Source organism: Acomys russatus, chromosome 1 (assembly GCF_903995435.1).
Source record: "Acomys russatus chromosome 1, mAcoRus1.1, whole genome shotgun sequence".
Classification (NCBI taxonomy): Eukaryota; Metazoa; Chordata; class Mammalia; order Rodentia; family Muridae; genus Acomys; species Acomys russatus.
In genome coordinates, this window is record NC_067137.1 from 107,427,681 (window position 1) to 107,449,229 (window position 21,549).

The following is a 21,549-nucleotide window of genomic DNA, read 5'->3' on the forward strand; positions in this document are numbered from 1 at the left end:
GCCAAATAAAAATTAGTGATATTATCAGGTACAAGACTGAGAATGATTTTTCCTTGCTCCTCTCCCTGACCCCTCCATCCCCATCTCCCACTCCCATACACACCTACCAGAACAATCATATTAGGTCCACTGGCTTCAAAATATGCTGCACACATGGATGCATCTCCTCTACTTACCAGAGGATGCTTCTTAACCTTTTAGGACAGCCATTCAAGCGACCTAGACACATTTTCACATTCATTTTACTTCCTTTTTTGAGACAGGGTCTCACTGTATAAGCTCTGACTGGCCTAGAATTCACTACATAGAACAGGCTGGCTTTGAACTCATAAGAGATCCACCAGCCTCTGCTTACAGAGTGCTGGGATTAAAGGCCTGCACCACCAGGCCCATATTCCTTCTTTTAAAAAGTATCTCTTTTCCCTTACTCATCTTTTTTTCTATCTAGCCCGTAAGATAAACTTCCCCAAAGATCTACTCAAATGATGTGAGGATGAATGGTCAGCACATGCAGCTGAATGATGGGAAGGGGACCTCAGTTTTGCGGCCACTGTCAATCACAGTAGCACCTCTACAAGCAACACCATCTTCCTACCTCCACACTGGGGATTGCTTGTTTCTTTCCTCTGGGAGCCTCAAAGAATAGCTGCTCTTTAGCACCAGTGTTGACCTGTAAAAGCTTTCCTTAAAAGGAAATTTAAGCATTGAAGACATCATTACTTTGAACTGACATTCTCAGAAAGAAAACAAAACATAACACGTGATAAACCTCTCGCAGCTGATCAGAACTTGTATAATTCCTCCTTGTGACTATTAGCTAAATCATTTTAGAATAAGCAGTCAGAAGCCTAGCTTCCACTAACCCAGACAGCACTGGATTCCCTCTCTGCATAACCCACCCACCTGAGCTACACACAAATATATTTTCTTTCCTTCCTTCCTTTCTTTTTTTCCTTCGTTTCCTTCCTTCCTTCTTTCTTTCTCCTTTTTCTTTTATTTCTTTCCTTTCTTTTGCATCCCTACTGCAGTTTCCCCGCCCTCCTTTCCTCCCAGACCCTCCTTGCCTCCCCCTTCATCTCCTCTTCCTCCTTCTCTTCAGAGAGGCACAGGCCTCCAATGGACAGTAACTCCCCTGGCTATCAAGTTGCATAAGACTAGGCATCTCCCCTCCTATTGGAGGAGGAGTCAGAGGCAGCCCCTGCTCCCACTGTTAGGAGCCCCACAAGAAGACCAAGCTGCACAACTGTTAACATGTGTGCAGAGGACCTAGGTCAGTCCCATGCAAACTCCATGCTTGGTTGGTGGTCTAGTTTCTGTGAGCCCCTATAAATTCACATCTATGGACACTTGATTTTTGACAAAGAAGCCAAAATTGTGCAATGAAAAAAAAAGAAAGCATCTTCAACAAATGGTGCTGGTCTAATAAATGTACTTTTAAAATGTCTCGTTTGTTTTATAAAGTTACTTTATGTAAACTTCATGTAACTGTTACTTCATGGAACATGGTTTTAGGGGTAACCTGAGTCTGTGTTCCCAGGCTATGGTCACTCATATTTAGCTCCAGAACAAATGTCTTTTACTCCCTATGAAGTGATAGCTATGTTGTTTTTTTTTTTTTTTTTTTTTATGGATACTTGTGTTTTGTTTACATTTTTACAGGAAAAATTAAGTTTAAGGCCTGTATTTTGAAGCATTCAAGAGGCTAGGACTACGGCAGCAAGTTCACAAGTTCAAGGACTGCCTGAACTATAGAGTGAATTCAAGGCAACTCTGTGGGATTTAGTAAGACCCTGCCTGTAAGTTAAAAATAAGAAATGGAGTAGGGACACAGCTCAGTGGTAGAGCACGTGTAAAGCATGTGCAAGGCCCTAGGTCAGCTTCCTCTACAGTGAATATGTTAACTTCATTCTTTTGATCTCCCTACAACTAAATAACTTCATTCATAAAAAGTTTAGTTTTATGTAGATAGATACATTAGTTGGTGTGTACCCTGAAAAGAAACTTATTTTTTGTTAAAATTGCTTGCAAAATTTTGAACATAAAAGTATACAGTTTAAGGATATTTAGGAACCTTACAATATGAAATTTGGAAAACTAAAACTGTGAGATATCCTTTAAATGAGGGCATATAAAACATTTAGCGTTTGTCCAAACTTTTCAAACATAGTTATTTGCTATGCATTCTGCAAAGAAATACTCATTAAATACTATGCCACATAAACTCATAGTGATTTTTAAAATATATAGCATATTAAATAATAAACTTTATATAAAATAAATTAAATAACAGAAGAGATGCTTCACTAACATTTCTATTTCCAAATTAGTGAAATTTAACTGACAAAAATGAGGGCATTTGACTAAGTTTCTTTATTGTATAAAATATGGTTACTTTAAAATTAACATTGTATCACTAACTATACTCTCATTTGAATGACATTAGATGGACTACTGAAAAGTCTAACCCTGTATAGTGTTCACCTTGGGCTGAATCACGCCTGTTCTTCTAAAGAGGGATACCAGAGCACATGACACTCTTATCAATATTAAGTTACTTAAAGTCTTACCTCTAGTGTCCCAGTCAATGTGTGTTATGTAGCTGGTCGCTCCTTTGCATATCCCCACTCGTTTACTACTCACCACGTTGTATATATCTATAAAGGTGTCATGGGATGCCACAGCTAGGTATTTCCCAGAACCTACAACAGAAACATTTGTTTGGCATTTCCTATCTGAGGAAGAGATTTTTAACTCTGCAACTAGAGGTAACTTTACTACTTTGGGAGGAAGTCTTAAGTGGCTCATAAGCTATATTACAATCAGGCATATATATTGATATCAAATGACAATATATTTCTTCAAGAATATTAATAGCAAAGTAAGTATATTTTAATATAACACATCGGTTTAGTAGACAGCAAAATTTAAAGAGTCATGTATGATCCAATTTTGATACAATCAATTCTTTCCCCATTTGGGAAAATGGAGCAAAATCAATGATTAAGACATTTTTGTCTTATAATTAGTAACTCCTAAATTGTAGTTGGCTCTGTAGTAGACAGTGAATCAAAGTGACATAAAACTTACACACTTTCAAAAGCATTACTATATCCAAAAAATAGCTATATACCCCTATTTACAAATATGAAAACTAAAGTCCACCTAAAGTGTCCTGGTCCAAGTTATATGGATAAATAGTGGCATAATGATTAAATAAGACACTTGCATCTGGCAAGTACAGGGCTTTTACACCTCACCCTGCTGCTGAAGCAAAGAGTAAAATTCTAGGTCTGGAGAGACAGTCAGTGCAAACGTGAGGACTTAAGTTTGGATCCTCACACCCATGTAACAAGCCGGGCATAGCTACGCTCTGTGACCCTAACACTGTTGCGGATAGAGACTGGAGGATTGTTGAGCTAGCCTAGCCTAGCCTCCAGTTCAGTAAGAGAGCCTGCCTCAGAGGACTAAGTGGATGATGATTGAGCAGGACACCTCCTTCCTCTATGAGGACACACACAACACATGCGCATATACCACATACTGAAATACCATACACACAGAGAGGGGGCGGGGAGGCAGACAGTACAAAGAAAGTACGGTCTGAGGTAAAGTTAGAAAAACATTACACATTAATACACAATCTTACCAGGTGAGAACTGGATATCTGAAATAATATCTTTCCTGTGGTGAAAGGACACCAGATCCTCTAGAGTGTCTGCATTTGCCATTAAGAAGCTCCCATCATTGAGACCTACAGCCAAAGCTTTTCCATCGGGAGAAAAGCAGCAGCACCTCCCACCTGAAAGAGAAGAGAAGCCATCAGGGAATTACTATCGCATGTATGCTCAAAGTATGTGCTTTAACGACATTTAATTATAAAGAGGAAACTGTATGCATTGTGGCCTCAAATCAACATAAAAAAAGAAGTCAAGAAACTCTGTTGAAAACAAACTGGCTTCTAAATGTACTGTTGTTTACCTTAACAGAAAGTGATGCAAATAGGAAGAAAATGTAACCAATATAAAGCCAATGATCTGAGACTGAGGGTGGGAGTGAGAGGTGAGTGCTGTCTTTGAATGTTCTATCCAATCAAAAATTTAAAAATGAGGCCATCTTTGTAAAAATGCTTCAGAAACTAAAAGGGATGCTAGGCAACTATTGCCTTAAGCTAGAAAGATCTGTTTTAAAACTACACATGAGTAATATTAATATCATTTATTATTAATGATGTTATTCTTCATTTCAAAAGGGGATCAGAGCTACACTGATAAATAAAAAGATAATAATGTGCTTATCCTTATCCTGATAGTGAGAGATATGGCAAACTCAGGCAAAACCCAACATGTTCAGTGCTAGCATGTAAAAGGCTGGTGCAGAAGGGAAATCTGACTGAACTGGGAATGGTCAATCATCTAATTATCAACTATGCATTGGTAATGAGAAATCCAGGAGTAACTGCTGCAACTTGAGAGTCAAGAGACAGCGATGGCCTAGAGTAGGATGGCAGCAGGGGGAGGGATCGGGAACGGGCAAGTATGCAGACAGACTTGGCAGGATTTCAGTAAGGGGTGTGGAGTAAGAGAAAAAGACAAAAGTCCAGATAACACTTCTTCCTCAACAGTGATGTCGTTTACTGAGATGAGCACACGTGGTACGTGTCCCTGTAGTTAAGGACGCATAAAAGAACCTCAGTGGAAGGCATTACATATTAATACCTCTCGGGAGGACAGACTAGAGATACAAACATGGGAGCTGATAGTATGTGGGTGGTGGTCATTTATTACCAGCCAACCCCAAATCCGTACTTCTTTTCTGTTACATGATATTAAAGTGAAATCTTATAGACACTTTTTGCTTTGTCAGTCAACTTTGGTTTGGCTAAGAATGGTACTCTGGAGGGAAAGCCATTATTAAGAGACTCTGCAGACGATGCAGTGATCTCCACTGGGAACTTCCCACAAGCATGGCCCAGAAATCTGAACCTTCTACTTGACTGTTGGACTGTTGAGCTGAAACCTGTTATCGTGTGACTGACTGAACCTCTGGTCAAGACTGTGTTGGTTAGTTTGTCAATTAGACACCAACTAGAGTCATCTGAGAAGAAGGAACCTCAGCTGAGAAAATGCTGCCACCGGACTGGCCTATGAAAAAGCCTGTGGGGCATTTTCTTGATTGATGATGTAGGGGGCCAAGGCCATTATGGGTGGTGCCAGCCCTCGGCAGGTGGTCCTGGAGTGTGTAAGAAAACAGGCTGAGGAAGCCAGAGGGACAAGCCAGTAAGCAGTACTTCTCCATGGATTTGTTTCAGTTCCTACCCTGACTATCCTTGCTGTGTGCAGAAGTAAACCTTTTTCTTTCTAGGTTGCTTTTGGTCATGGTCTTTATCACAGTAATAGAATCCAAACTAGGACAAGGACTGAATTTGATTGGTCAGGACTGCTCTTATTTGCATGACTATGAGTTGTATGGCCCTTATTTGTATAGCAGAAATTGTACAATTGGAAATCAATGGGCCTCATATGAACCCCTACACTGTACGCTAGCCAGTATGGACTGCCCTCAATCCAGCTGTGTAAGGACTTGACGCTGGAGACATCTCCCCACAACCTTGTACTCCACACAGTGCTCTAGTTACTCGCCAGGATGCTGACCTTTGCCATGTACCTAACAGGCTCCTCCTGTTGCCTGACTCCTTCTACACTAATGCGGTCCCTGGTCCACTACCAGAGGGAAACAGCAAGGGCAAAACTGAAGAAAAGGGCTTTGCTTCTTTCTTCTAGAGCACTGGAGCTTGCAGACAGATTGACAGGGTTGGGGTGGGGCTGTGAACAAGGATGATATCATAGCAGAGGCTTTCCCAGAATAGCCTGGCCCACATCTTCTGGAAACTCTTTTACCACTAGCAGGAGGCACAGGGTGTAGAGGCATCAAGGCCCGTTCTCCAGAGAGACCTGAATTTCATCCTGAGACGGCCAGTGCTTCTTTATGTTCATTCTTTTTCCCACTGTCTTTTGTCCCTACAGGGACATCTGCTTTCCTCACCTGCTCCTTCTATACCCTCCAGAGTCCTCTCTCATGCCTTCAGTAGTTAACTGCCTTTTATAACCTTTGGGCTGAGCAGTCTCAATCCTTGCCAACCGGAAATGAAGTGCTAGTCATCGAAAGCATGCACAAGCACCGCAGTTAGCCAAGTTATGTCCAGCTGTTGGCTGCTGACTATCTAAGGCCTTGGGGGGGCCAAGTGGCTGCCACTTTTGAACACTGTGCTAATGGCGATTACAAGGTGAAGTGCAAGAGATTCTGAGCGCATCAACCATTTACAGAGAGAAGTAACCAGATCGGGTCTAAAGGGCTCTGCATGAGTTGGAGTAGTCAAAGCTTCCACGGCAAGTATAAAGGATTCCTGACACCCAGTGGTCCAAAACAATTAAACACAAATTTAACTTTGCTGGTAAATGATCATGCCAATTTAATTATACATTCTTACCACGTTTCTTCTATGAAAACTAAATGGAAACACTAAAATTTTGAATGTGAACATTTGGTTGGACTCTGACAAGGCTGAGATCTCAAACTTCATGATTCTGAGCCTTGCTTGGCAGCACTCACAATTTGCCATCTATTTATTTATTTTCTGTATCCGAGAAGTCTGACCTGAAGCAGCTAGCTGCTATGGAAAGAAATGCTCATCTTTCTGAAGAACTCCTACAACCACCCTGTGTTGTCTGTCATAGACTCATAGCTTGGGTCAAAATACAGCATTCTCCAGAGCAAAGATGGACAAAAAGATTTCCATGTTTGTAAGCCACAAAACAGCCATCCAAACCATTCACCTCCACTGTGGCAGTGGAGCAACCCTAGACAGCACAATGGAGAGGGCCTGGGTATAGACGACACAGGGCAGAGGGCCTGGGGACATCCAATTCACCTTCGTATTCTCTGCTGAAAGCGGTGGCTTGATATTACTTTAGCTCTGAGGAAGCCAGGGCAGGAGGGACAGACAGAGAGTACAAAACATCCTTTGTGAGGAGAACAGAGGAGGAGGTGGGCTCAACCTAATCTATAGGTTTGAAGCACGATACAAAAACAAGGAACACTTTGGGGATGTGGGAAGGAAAAGGAGCCCCTAAGCCCAGAGTCTCCTTAAAGCCTCTTGCCAATTAAGAAGCGTAATTCCAGTACAATAGATACTACCTGCCATGACTTGTCAACATAGAGACAGTGTTTCTTTTTTCTTTCTTTCTTTCTTTTTTTTTTATAAATACTTTCAAATAAGAAAGTTAAAATACCAATGAACTAAGGTTAAAGCCGAAGCTCATATGGCCTCATATCAGGTTTTAGTCTTTCCTCAGATGCTTTCTGGGAATCTCAAACAAGACTATTGCTTCTACTTCCCTACATCCCTGTGACCTGAACTTTTACCCTATAAACTGCAATCCTGTTGGGTCCCTCAGGAATCTCCCTATGATTATGAAGTTTCTTAGCAAATCTTTGCACATAACAGCTTCAAACTCCAAAATGGTATATAGAGCTGTTGAAACCAGATGGTGGTGCACACCTTTAATCCCAGCACTCAGGGAGGCAGAGGCAGGTGGATCTCTGTGAGTTTGAGGCCAGCCTGATCTACAGAGTGAGTCCCAGGACAGCCATGGCTACACAAAAAACTCTGTCTCAAATAAACAAAATAAAATAAAACATAAAGAGAAGAAAGAAAAGAGTAAAGCTGACTCCCTTAGAGAAGCCACGGTCATGCTCTTGGGTGTGTCCTTCTTCCCTAGTGCCCCTCTCTTCATCCTGTGCTTAACGTCATGTTAGAATCTCTTAATAGAACACAACTCCGCTTCATACTAGCTCCTCTTAAAAAAGAATTTTCTGCAGCAGCAATGTGTGAAAATATCTGTGCTACCTATTCACATACATTACTTCCAATTTCCAGACCTTTCCAAGCTAGTGTTTTATATGCTATTTTGTTTCTGGCTATTTTGTTGCAGAGAGACATAGCTCCACACTGTCACCCCTTGATAGCCTGAGAAATTATTTTCAGAGACCTCAACTTGAGTAAACCCATGATTCTCGGCTTTGATGCAGGAAAAAAAATGACAAATACTAAAATGAGCTAACAGATTAAATAATGATGAGAGAGAGCTTATAAAAGTTAGCTCACCATTAAAGACCACAGAGATGTGGGGTTACAAAGAGAGAGGGGGGGCGTAGAATGAAGAAAGACGTGAAAAGATAGCAAGAATTCAAAAACAGGAATTCTACAAAAATTCAGAATTGGTTATAATTAAAATCTAAGTGGCTATTCGCCATAAAGTACATGATAACCATACTACAATCCACAAATCCAAAGAAACTAAATAGCAAGCATGGCCCGAGGGGGGGTGCACTTGATGAACTAAAATAAACATCAGGGGTGGATGGATGGAGGGACTGGGTGAGGTAGAGGGTAGAGGGGAACAGGAGGGATCAAGTCCAGGGAGGGCAGAGGAAGAGAGCACCAGGAGAAAGAACTGGAATCGATGGTGGGGGCTGGGGGATCTCTGTGACTAGAAACCTAAGCCAATGGAAGCTCCCAGGAATTTCTAAGTGTGACTCTAGCTAAGACTCCTAGCAATGGGGGGTACGGAACCTGAAATGGCCATCTCTTGTAACCAGGCAAGATACCAACCCACTCACAAAACCTCCCACCCAAAATCTGTGCTGCCTATAAGATGGCAGTACAGGGGTAAAGATGGAGAAGAAATTGAGGGAGTGGCCAACCAATGACTGGCCCAGCTTGAGACCCATGTGGTGAGAGAGAGCCCACCCCCGACACTATTAATGATATTCTGCTATACCTATAGACAGAAGCCTAGCAAAACGGTTATCTGAAAGGCTTCATCTAGCATCTGACTGAGACACATGCAGAGACTCACACCAAACTTTAGGTGGAGCTTGGGGAATCCAGAGGAAAAGGGTTTAGGGAAGATTGAAGGAGCCGGAGAGGTCAAGAACACCACAAGAGAACCTCCAGAATCAACTAACCTGGGCCCACAGAGACTGAACTGCCCACCAGAGAGCATGGGAAGGACCTAGACCCACTGCACATATGTACCTGTTGTACAGCTTGGTCTTCATGTGGGACTCCCAACAGCAGCAGCAGGGGCCGCCTCTGACTCTGTCACCTGCTTTTAGATCCCTTTCCCCTAACTGGGCTGCCTTGTCTAGCCACATTAGGAGAAGACAGCCTAGTCCTACTGCAGCCTGTAATGCTAAGGCAGGCTGATATCCATGGGAGGCCTAACCTTCCTTGAGGAGAGAGGGAAGGGGGTGGAGAGGAGGTAAGGAGGAGGGCCTGGGAGGAAAGAAGAGAGGGGAAGCTGTGACAGAGATGTAAAACAGATAATTAATTTTTTAAAAGTAGATACCACGATGCAGGCTAAAGAATATGACCATTCTTGATGATGAGGTCAGCTGCTGTTTGAGGATCAAATTCTGTGTTCTACGTTTCAGAGATGATATGTATTGCAAATATAAAGGATCGAGTTAACAATTAAAAAAAGAAACGATCTGAAGCCACAGATACAAAAGAGCTCTGCTTTGTTTTTGAGATGGGGTCTTACTGTACAGCCCAGGCTGGCCTGAAACTTGAAAGCATGCCACCTCTGCTGACTGCAGGTGGGCACCAGCATGCCAGCACTAGAAGCTGTTAATGGGAAGGAAGGTTCTCGTGTGTCATTAAAGAGAGAAGAGCAAAAGGCTGGTAAAATTCAGAAAAATTCACTCCTTGAACTTTAAGAATATAACAATTAAGCCATTCTATATATTTACCCTCCCCTTGCTCATCCTTTGATTGCTATAAAATTGAGACATTTGTCAAAATGTCTTCTTATGACAGCCCATTTACATCACTGTCTCATAATAAACTCAGAATGACACCTATAATCTTATTACATTAACTTAAGCAGTTGTCACAATACCACCAGGTGTAAAAGCTCACACCCTTAATCCCAGCACTCAGGAGGCAGAGGTGGTGGATCTGTGTGAGTTTGAGGCCAGCTTGGTCTATACTGAGTTCAAGGCCAGCTAAGGTTTTGTCTCAAAAAAAGAAAAAAAATTACACATATCTCTTTCAAATTAGAAAAACCAACTTCTCCTCTTAAACTAATGTGGAATAAAATAAAGATAACTAAGTAGGAGCATTTAAACCTGAAAATACAGAATCACAAGTCCTGCCTGCAACCTAATGTGGGAGCCGCTAGCACTGGCAGATAGTTTTTCAATACTAATACAAAATAAGAGGCCACATACTCAGGAAGCATGAAGCAGGATGACTCCAAGTACACCGGACACATGTTCAGAGCTGGTAAACCATAGAGCGGTAGGGAAAAGCAGAGAGAGCAGTGGAACCCAAGTAATGCCACCTGTGCACCAAGAGCTCCAGAAGCAATTACTAGAAGTCAAAACTGAAGCAACTGTCAAAGTGAGGTCACACTACTGACAAGTGAGGGCAATACTTTGCTCCAATTGGTATTACACTGCTAAAAGAGCAGTTAAGCTAAAATAATAAAACTGAATAAAGTAAGCCTGCCTTGGATCTCTCCCATTACCCTGCCCTTGGAATGTCATGGGTTCAGGCCAAAGAAGAAGAGGGAATTTCCATGGCTATTTGCGGCTGTGACAGCTTGATCTTTGTTGAAGTCTGAGAGCCTCTTACCCTTCTTCAGTTTCCGGACTGCCAACATACAATGACTAGGAGAGAGATCCCATATTCTTAAGGTTTTATCATCACTTACAGTAGCACAGATGGGCAGATAAGGATGTGTGGCCAAACCCCACACCTCTCCTTCCATGTGTCCCTATAAAGAAAACACAGTTAATCTCAGCGTAGCCTGAAAATACATGAATCAGAGGAGAAACTCTGCAGACTCGCTCGCCAGTGAAACTTGAAAAAGAACTCTAAATTCAGTAACGCTTTGACGTGGCTTCAAGGAGACAGAACAAACGAAGGAAGTTTTACTAAAGAAAGCCTGGTGGGATTTGGTCAGCATAGTGATTGCATGTGTACTGCAATCCAGCCCCGCTTCTCTGGTCCCAGCTCATCCACACAGAAAAACACAGACTCCTACAACCAAGAACACCTGGCTCTATCCCCAGCTCCTGGTTGGAGGGCCAGCTTGCAGGGAGGGCAGTGGATTGGTTTCTCATCCTGCCCCAGCCGCCTGTGGGAGGATAAACTCTTGTTGTGCACAGATGGAAAATGGAAGCTTCTTTTCCCCCAAGTTTCTATTCCAAATGTCAACTCTACCCCCAGCGCAGTGCCACTGATAACAGTGAAGCCCTGTTTTAACTCAAGACCTGAGATCACCGTCTCTTCTGCTCCATGCAGTTACCTCCTAAGCCTGCGACACCCAGAAGCCTTCGCTCTTCTATACTCAACTCCAGAGACCTGACTCTGAGATTCTGCCTCTGAGCAAACTCACTGGTCTGTTTTCCATTAGCACACCATCAGAGTTTGTGAAAGTCTTCTCAGCTTCCTTTCATCACAGCCTTCCCTGTTGTCCAGAGTACATTTAGAGATGACTGCTTTCTACATTCTGCTGTAAAGTTAGCTTCTTTAAGAAAAGATTAGGATATATATATATGCCTTTCTTCTCAAACCCTGAGGTACTACTTTCTAAATTATATTATAAAGCCTGATACCACAACCAGATAAGAAAAATATAAAGTAATAACTCTTTTAATCAGGACCACTAAAAATCTATATTAGCAAACTCAATTCTGCATATGTAAAGACAATTGTACAAGGCAACTAGGAAAGCAATGGTGTCAAACCTCAAAATCAATTGTCACAATGAAAATCAAAACACTATGATTGTCTCAATAGACAAAAAAAAAAAAAAAAAAAAAAAAGCATTTGACAAATCCCTCCTGATTTTAAACTACTTAGTAACTAGGAATCAAACCATAATTCCCCATCTTAGTAGAGCATTTGTGAAAAACCTATAATCTGCATGCCTATACTATCATTACCGAGGAAGCTGAGGCAGGAGGATAGCTGCAAATTCAAGGTTAGCCTAATCTGCATAGTGTGTTCCAGTCAAGCCAGGATGACCTACAAAACCAAGTCTCAAAATAGGATAAGGAGGAAGGAAGGAAAAAAGAGAAGGGAAAGAGGGACAGAGAAAGAGGAAGAAGAAAGGAAAAGAGGGAGAAGGGAGGGGGCATTCTATACTTAATGATGGAAAGCTTAAAATTTTCCTTAGACTGGGAACAAAAACACATCTGTTCTCACTGCTCACATTTAATGTTACACTGGAGGTTTTAGCCATGGTAGCTCACCAAGAAAAAGAAGTAACAGCTGCCCAGAACTAACATGAGCAAGTGAATCAATTATTTACAGATGGCATAATCTTGTATATAAAAAAATGGTAAAAAAAATCTACTGCAAAACTTTTAGAACTAATAAATGAAACATACAAAGTTATAGGCCCTGTTTCCATTAACAGGATGTGTACAAAATGAACTGCACTATATACTAGCAAAGAATGATCTGAAAATAAAATTGGAAAAAATCTGTTAAAATAGCATCAAGAAATAGGAACAAGCTTCACAAAATAAGGTTGTACAGTGAAAACCACAATCCCTTGCTCCCATTAAGTTTGAGATAACAGTGACTAAATAGCTGTTTCATGTTCATTGAAACTTGACTCCATTAGGACAGATCCTGATGGCGCACACCTGTAATGCAGCACGCAGGGAGGCAGAGGCAGGAGCAGGTGGATCTCTGTGAGTTCAAGACCAGCCTGGTCCACAAAGTGAGTCTAGGACAGCCAAGGCTACACAGAGTAACCATATCTTGAAAAAAACAATATTTTTATCTTAATAGATATCATTTATGATTTCTAAATCTTTTCACATAAATTTAAAGAGTAATTCAATCTGTATTCATGTCTAAAAGAGGATTTGTAGCAGTACTGTCTGAGATCTCATAGACAGCTAAAGTACCATGACTAATCAAGGCATGTAGTGTATAACCCAAGTGAAAAGAGCTGAAGTGCAAGGCCAGTCAGTGACACACACACACACGCACACACACACACACAAAACCTCATGATGGCTATTATGTAGGTGACATTAACACGCTATCATGAGTCGACATTGTTCCCCTTACACAATTTCACTGGCAGGGTATTAACAAAAGGCACCGGATAAAGCATGAACAGGGCTCTATCTGTGTGTACTCTTTAGTATCCTAGCAAGAATGAGTCACAGAATTAAAGACATACATCTTATTGAGAGAGGACGCAGAAGCAGAAGCAGGGGCAAGTGCATCTCTATGAGTTTGAGGCCACCCTAGTCTACACAGCAAGTTCAAAATCAGCAGAACACAGTAAGACTCCGTCTTAAAAGAAAGTTTAGTGCTGGGCGTGGTGGCGCACACCTTTAATCCCAGCACTTGGGAGGCAGAGGCAGGCAGACTGCTGAGAGTTCGAGGCCAGCCTGGTCTACAAAGTGAGTCCAGGATAGCCAAAGTTACGCAGAGATACCCTGTCTCGAAAAACTAAAAAAAAATAAAAATACAAAAAAAGAAAGTTTATTTCTGAATTTTTACTAGCTTTCTCACTGATAAATGTTTTCAGTAATATGATTTTAGTGTATAGTTATGCTCTCCTTGTTCACTCTCTAAGCTATAAACTTAAGACTTCTTAACCAATGAGTTTCAGAAAATAGGTAATTTATTTTTAACAAATAGGCTTCAAAAATTAAATTAAACGTGAAATTAATGTCTGGATCAAATCAATTATAACTAGTTTTTGTCCCACTGAATCATAATGATAGAATTTTACTTAAGTTTTGGCAACAATTCTACATGAGAACATGTGTATTCATTTACTGATTATGTCTAGCCATTGGGCTAGTTCTCTCACTTTATATTAACATTAAGACATATTTCCCTACCTCATCTTGCATTGTGTTCACCAGTGTCAGGTTTGCTTCTCACAGCCTGAATGAAAACATGAACTACAAAGGAAGAAAGTGCATATTAACATTTAGAATACCTGGACCAGAAGTGTTATTGGACCACTTTTATCCACTTCTAGTATTTCTCCATTCTTTGTGCCAACCAAAATATGACCATGTCCCAATGATATGGCACGGATAGATGGGTTATCTTCTAAGAGAAGACCTGAAATGTTAAGTGGAGAAGTTCTTGAAGGTACCAAGTTAAGATAATTCAAGAATATGTATTTTCCCCCACTGATGCTGTTTAGATGGTTAAAAAAAAATCACATGAAGCTTTTTTTTTATATATTTTAGAAATTCTAATAATGCACTGTATCTCCTTTAGTCATTCAATGTGTTGATCTCAGAACATAACAACATAGAATTCTGTTCTACCGAGATCCCACACTACCATTCCAATCAATGACTATGTCTTTGCCTCATACATCAGCAAATGGTCCTCTGCTTCCTGTTCCCCTTAGGTTACTTATAACATCCAGATCGGAATTCTAACAGTTTAAGATACAGTCCTTCACCCAGGGTGTCCTAGGAAGGCCTAGGCAGTGCACTGTAAGTACAGCAGATCTAGCTCTTGCCAGAGATCTCATGTGAGGAGGTTACTAGAAAGGTGAGCTTGAGAAGCAAATTAACCCTTCCGAAGGAGAGTGAGGATGAAGTCGTACAGAGTAAAGCATCTGGGATCTGAAGAGTGAGCACATGGTGCTGTCACTGGAGGGAAGACCACACCCTAGGAGCATGTTAAAGCTTGTGGTGAAGACCTTGAGATCAGGAGCATGGCCCAGGGTCTTGAATGGAAGAAATGAAAAGATAACTAAGGACCTGTGAGGCTAGAGAGGAGGCCAGCACACTCCCCCACAAGGGGTTCCAGGCACTGTACGCAGGCTCCTGGGTGCTGGCAAGTGTGGGAGTTAAAGTTAAGGGTGTCTTAGTTAGTTAGTACTTCATCAACTACTTCAGAGAAATGAGAATGTCAACTCTGGTATCACGTGAAGTGATTTCTATTTAACTCTGATGCTCATCAAGAAGGGAAAATATATTTCTTGTGTTCCACCTCAGTGATCAAGCATATGGATGAATAATTAGTCTTTTCCTGAATAAAAGACTAAATATGAAACCACCTTTCGATCCTGGGGCTAAATCAGCTCTTTTTATAGCATAGGTCTTGAGACATCTTTCAAAGGAATCATCCCAAAGGGCTACCACACCATCTTTTCCTCCAGTTACAAAACCCTATGAAAACAAAGGGTTCCAGTTAGTAAAGACAAACATATATCAAAACCAGTTACATGCTTTATACTGAAAAACTATGCAAGAAAGAATATAGCCAAAAACCAGAGCTTTTGAATAACAGAATGAGCATCTATTACAGTGTCCAAACACCAACACAGAATCTATAAAGATATTTATAGTGGTAATAGGATAGGGTGCCAGAAGGCCCGTTAATATAGTGGGTGATGAGCTACACCAGCCACATTCTGCAATCACAAACATCCTTCTAAAGCCTCCTAATTTACCTCAAAAAAGAAGCAGCAGTACTTCGGTATGATTATAATTATACAGAGATGAAGGATATGATCATTAGGAGAGGACTTAGCATAATGTTGACGCAGAGCAGGGACTTAATGTAGTAAGCTTTTATTTTCCTTTCAGAATAATTTGTGTGTGCATAAGAAAGAGAAATAGAGTAAAGGAGAGAGTGTGAGAGAGAGAGGAAGAAGGAGTCACACAACACACACACACAGAGAAATAGAGAGAGAGAAAGAGAGAGAGGGGGAGGGAGGGAGGGAGGGAGGGAGGGAGGGAGGAGGGAGGGAGGGAGGGAGAGAGAGAGAGAGAGAGAGAGAGAGAGAGAGAGAGAGAGAGAGAGAGAGAGAGAGAGAGTTTCTGTGTAGGACAGAGGACAACTCTCTTTCCACTGTGTGTTCCAAGGACTGACCTCAGGAGTGTGAGTGCAGCAGATATTTTACAGGCCAAGCCTTCTCACCAGCCCTTCCTTCCATCTTCCTCCTCCTCCCCTCTCTCTCTCCCTCTCTTTTTATTTAAGCAAGTCTCTGTTTATAGCCCAGGCTAGCCTCAAACTCATAATCCTCCTGAGTTCTGAGATTACAGACATGAGTCACCACTTTTAGCTACAGTTTTTTTTGTTTTTAGGCAGGGTCTCGTGTAGTTCAGGCTGACTTTGAACTAGTTATGTATCCAAAGATGATCTTGAACTTAAGATCCTTCTCCCTTCATCTTTTGAGAGCTGGGGTTACAGGGATGCACCACTATTTGGCAGTTACAGTATGTTTTTAAGCAGCATACTATTTCATATCATATTTAGGGATCTGGAGAGAAGAAATAAAACAGTGTATAGTCAGGTAGCTCAGCCAAGTAAAAAGCAGTGCTTCTTCCATGATAGCTGCATGTAACTTAGTTTCCCTAGGTTACTTACTTTCTCTAACGCGTGCATACTGAACACTGGGCCATCGTGGGCTTTAACTGTTTTTACAAGAAAGACATCTCTCCAGATGCACACATCTCCTGTGGATGTTCCAGAAAAGGCCATCTCTTCAGTCCACCCGTATACTGCACACATCATTGTGTCACTCCTCCCCAGAGTGCCCACGTAGCCTTTTCTTCCAATTAATCCTCCCCCTGGGTCACAAAACACGAAAGGGTTACTTTTAAAATGCCCACAGTTCCAAGTACAGTTTTATTTCTACTCATGTTTGGTAGAAAGACATGTAACAGTAAAGAGAATTAAAAGGAAAATTACAGGTCGATCAGTTGATTTGGGGAATCCTTTATACCATGGATCTTAAGCTACAGCTTTTTAGGTAAACAAGATAAAAAACTAAGTCAGTTTTAATCATTGTTAGAATTTTTTATAATACTTGTTAAAAATTGTTATGACTTATTGAAGGACATAGAAAAGCTTTTTGTTTTGTTTTGTTTTTTAGGTTTTTCAAGACAGGGCTTCCCTGTGTAGCCTTGGCTGTCCTGTACTCACTTTGTAGACAAGGCTGGCCTTGAACTCACAGCAATCCACCTGCCTCTGCCTCCCGAGTGCTGGGAGCCACCACCACCCGGCCCAGAAAAGTTGTGTTTTTTTGTTTCTTTTTTTAAAGACCAATATAATGACTACCTACCTATCTGCTACAAAAAAAATACACAAACAACTGATAGGCCATTCCCATCCCTCTGCAGTCTGCTGACATCCCCAAGATTTTGTCAGTTATATACACATCAATCAATACCTCTAGAAATCTAATTTTCGAACTCCTTTCTTTCATTCTTATACGAAAAACACTTTACAGCCCGGATCCTTTATTTCTCTATGAATTCACATGGAATGGACTCCAGCAGCTCAGGCTCCTTCCCATCAGCCCTCTCAAAGTGTGCTGCTCTGAGCAGCGGCAGGCTGGCACTTCAGCCAAACCCAGGTGCCCATCTCTTTCGCTTCTTCTGATTATTTTCCTTCCCTCGCTTCAGGAAGCTGTCCCTGCTCTTAGAGAGCTTGATGTGCTCAATCTACACATTGATCCTGTTCCCAGGAATCTTGCCCTTAACCTGCTTGTTCACAATGATGCCCTCGACACGCTGCGTGACCCTGTAGACTCTTCTGTTTTTGCCGTGGTAACACTTATGGGGCATTTCTCTTTGAACAGTGCCCATTCCCTGATGTCTACAATATCACCCTTCTTGTAGATTCACATGTATGTGACCAAAGGAACAACTCTACGTTTCCTAAAGGCCTAAAGAACATAGCGTGAGTGTCCCTCCTCTTTCCCTTTGTGTTTCTCATTTTGTCAAGTTACTGGAAGATGGCTCCATTGTTTATGTAATCACTTTCCGATTAGTGAGTTTTTAAGTTGCCTATAAGTTTTTGTTCTCAGAAGTACTTTCCTTGAAATAGGCTTATAAGGGCTTCTCTGCAAGTGCACAGGTTTCTCAGGACACGGCAGGGAGCTGTTCTAAGGGACTGTGTGAAAGGGATAGTGTAAGACACAAATCAACACTTGATTCTCCGAAGTTACCAGAGCACCTTACACATCTGCTAATAGTTTACCGCTGTCAGGAACACTAGGTGCTACCAGACCAGGACTGTGAAATACCAACTGATTTTTACTGCAGTTTTAAGTTAAATGCATTAGTGTTAATGAGTTTGATCAATTTTCATATCATCTTAGCCGTTCATCCACTAGCCACACGCTAGTCAAGGCATGGAGACTAGAGCAATGGCAAAACAGATGACAAAGCTCTGTTTCCATGGAGCCCCATGGTAGGAGACACTCAATAAATATAAGAACCAAGTAATACACACAGTACATCAGTGAGGCTGGACACCTCGGAAAAATACAAGCCTAAAAGGAGACAGGAAGTGGGAGGAGACCATGTTCATGAAGGCAGCTAAGGAGAAGCCATAGACCGTAGCATCTACATAAAAAACTGAGGGCTTGGCGTACAGCTCAGTGGTGGAGTTCTTGCCTAGCAAGCAAGAGGGCCTAAATTTAATCCCCAGGACTGCAAGGGAAAGGAGGAAGAGGAGGGGGAAGAGGGTCAGAAGAGGAGGAGCTGAGGAAAACAACAACAACAACAACTACCACTACTACTGCTTCTTGCGGAAGAAGCAGGAGTGAACTGCTAGAATAATGTTTCCAGCAGTGAGAGTGACTAGACTCTTCGAGAACCACCAATGATTAACTGTTGATCTTAGAGCCTGGGCTTTGGTGTTCTGTGCAGGATGTTGTCTCCTGTGCCCATTTGTTTGAGGCTCTTCCCCACTAACACATTTAGTGTGTCTGGTTTTATGTTGCAAGTCTTTAATCCACTTGGACTTGAGCTTTCTGCAGGATGATAAATAGGGATCTATTTGCATTTTTCTACCTATAGACATCCATTTAGAATAGCACCATTTGTTGAAGATGTTATTTTTTCCATTGTATGGTTTTGGCTTCTTTGTAAAAAAAAAAAAAAGTGTCCATAGGTATGTAGGTTTATTTCTGGGTCTTCAATTCAACTCCATTGATCAACCAGCCTATTTCTATGCTAATACCATGCTGTTTTTATTACTGTTGCTCTATAGTGCAGCTTGAGATCAGGGATGGAGATTCCTATGGAAGATCTTTTATTGTACAGAATTGTTTTAGCTATTCTGGGTTTTTGTTTTTCTGTATTATGAACTTGAGAATTTATCTTTTAAGGTCTATAAAAAATTATACATGTATTTTGATAGGGATTGCACTGAATTTGTAGATTGCTTTTGTTAAGATGGCTAATTTTACTATGTTGATTCTCCCAATCCACAAGCAAGGGAGATCTTTCCATCTTCTGATGCCTTCTTCATTTTCCTTCCTCAGAGACTTGAAGCTTTTTCATATAGGTCTTTCACTTGCTTGGTTAAAGTTACACCAAGATACTTTATATTATTTGTGGCTATTGTGAAGGGTGTAGTTTCCCTAATTTCTTTCTCTGCCCATTTGTCCTTTGTATACAGGAGGGCTACTGACTTTTTTGAATTAATTTTTTATCAAGCCACTTTGCTGAAGGTGTTTATCAGCTTTAGGAGTTCCTCGGTAAAATATTTGGAGTCATTTATGTATACTATCATATCATCCACGAATAGTGATACTTTGACTTCTTCCTTGCCAATTTGTATCCCCTTGATCTCCTTTAGTTGTCTTATTGCTGGACCTCATGAAACTGAAAAACTTCTCTAAGGCAAAGGACACTGTCAACAGAACAAAATGACAGACTACAGACTGGGAAAAGATATTCACCAAGCCTACATCTAACAAACAGCTAATATCCAAAATATATAAAGAATTCAAGAAATTAGACACCACCAAACCAAATAACTCAATTAAAAATGAATTCTCAACAGAGCAATATTCAGTGGCTGAGAAATACTTAAAGAAATGATCAACTCTTTAGTCAGCAGGGAAATGCAAATCAAAATGACTCTGAGACTCCATCTTACACCTATCTGACTAGGATGTGTAGAAAGGGGAACACTCCTCCATTCCTGGTAGGAGTACAAACTTGTACAACTACTTTGAAAATTAATCTGGTGCTTCCTCAGAAGCTACCTCAAGACCCATCTATATCACTCCTGGGCATATGCCTGAAAGATGCTCCACCATACAACAAGGACATTTGTTCAACTATGTTCATAGCAGCTTTATTCATAATGGCCGGAATCTAGAAGCAACCTAGATGTCCCTCAACTAAAGAATGGATAAATAAACTGTGGTACAATTACACAATGGAATACTATTCAGCTATTAAAAAACAAGGAAATCTTGAAATTTGCAGGCAAATGGATGGAATTAGAAACAATCATCCTGAGTGAGATAACCCAGACCCAGAAAGACACACATGGTATATACTCTCTTATAAGTGGATATTAGCCCAACATAGATGTCTGAAAGACTCCACCCAGCTGGGGATTGGAACAGATACTGGGACTCAAAGCTGGACTCTAGGTGGAGCGCTGAGAGTTTTATGGAAGAGTGTGGGGGGGGATGAAGGACCAGGAGGGGTCAGGAACTCCGAAGGGGGGGCTGCACAAACTGATGCACCAACCAAGGACAGTGCAGGCAGAGAACCTAGACCCTCTGTTCAGATGTAGCCAATGGACAGCCGATTCTCCAAGTTGGAGCAGGAGGCAACTGATGCTGAATCTCTGACATGTACTCTGTTGCCCACGATTCGATCACTGCCCCTTGGCAGGACTGCCTTGCGGGCACACAGAGGAAAGGGATGTAGGCTATCCTGGTGAGACCTGATAGGCTGTGGCCAGACAGTGGGGGTAGGAGGGTGCCCCGTCACAGGTCTATGGGAGGGAAATAGGGCAGAAGAGGGAGGGGGAACTGAAAGATATGCAACGTGTAAATAAATAGATGATGATGATGATGATGATGATAAAAGAAGACCACCACCAAGAGCAGCAAGAAGCAGCAAAGAAAGCAAGAGGGCTGATAACAGTCGACGGAGCTAGATCATCTGAGGCTGTACTGCAGGCCATTGGAAGGTTCTAACTTTGCTTGCATTTTAATTATGTGCATGTATGTGGATCTGTGTGTGTAGGGGGATTGTACCCAAGTATGCAGGTGCTCACACAGGTCAGAAGCATTAGATTCCTCTAGAACTGGAGTTACACATAGTTGTGATCCTCCTAACCTGGGTGCTTGTACTTGAACTCAGGTCCTCTGCAAGAGCAGCAAACATCTGTAACCACTGGGCTATCTTTCTAGCCCTGAGCATCTAACTTTTCATCCATATGAGACAATAACAAACTCTAGTATATGGTTAATAAGAGGTTCATTTTGGCTTCTAGACTGAGACTAGATTAAAGGAGTGGGGAGATGAGAAACAGTGGACGTCTAGTTTCAACCATGGGGCTAAAGCAGCAGTTCTCAACCAGTGGGTCACCACCCTTTTGGGGGTCGCATATCAGATACATTACATTTCTAACAGTAGCAAAGTTACAGTTTTGATGTAGCAACAAAATAATTCTATGGTTGGGGGGGTCACCATAACATAAGGAACTGTATT

General features: G+C 41.5%; 1 protein-coding gene across 8 annotated transcripts in view; it reads right to left on the reverse strand.

The window, feature by feature from the left end:
- Positions 1 to 21,549, reverse strand: part of Eml5 (EMAP like 5) — a 107,618-nt gene that overhangs the window by 32,672 nt on the left and 53,397 nt on the right. For 7 of the 8 annotated variants that reach the window (XM_051150318.1, XM_051150308.1, XM_051150299.1 and 4 more), the window contains exons 18-24: positions 16,445 to 16,647; positions 15,129 to 15,240; positions 14,046 to 14,173; positions 10,700 to 10,841; positions 3,647 to 3,799; positions 2,568 to 2,699; positions 596 to 684 (exon numbers count right to left, since the gene is read on the reverse strand). In XM_051150318.1, coding sequence (XP_051006275.1) covers positions 596 to 684; positions 2,568 to 2,699; positions 3,647 to 3,799; positions 10,700 to 10,841; positions 14,046 to 14,173; positions 15,129 to 15,240; positions 16,445 to 16,647 — 959 coding nt within the window. The remainder of the gene's footprint in view (positions 1 to 595; positions 685 to 2,567; positions 2,700 to 3,646; positions 3,800 to 10,699; positions 10,842 to 14,045; positions 14,174 to 15,128; positions 15,241 to 16,444; positions 16,648 to 21,549) is intronic. The other variant, XR_007831082.1, reaches the window with a different exon arrangement.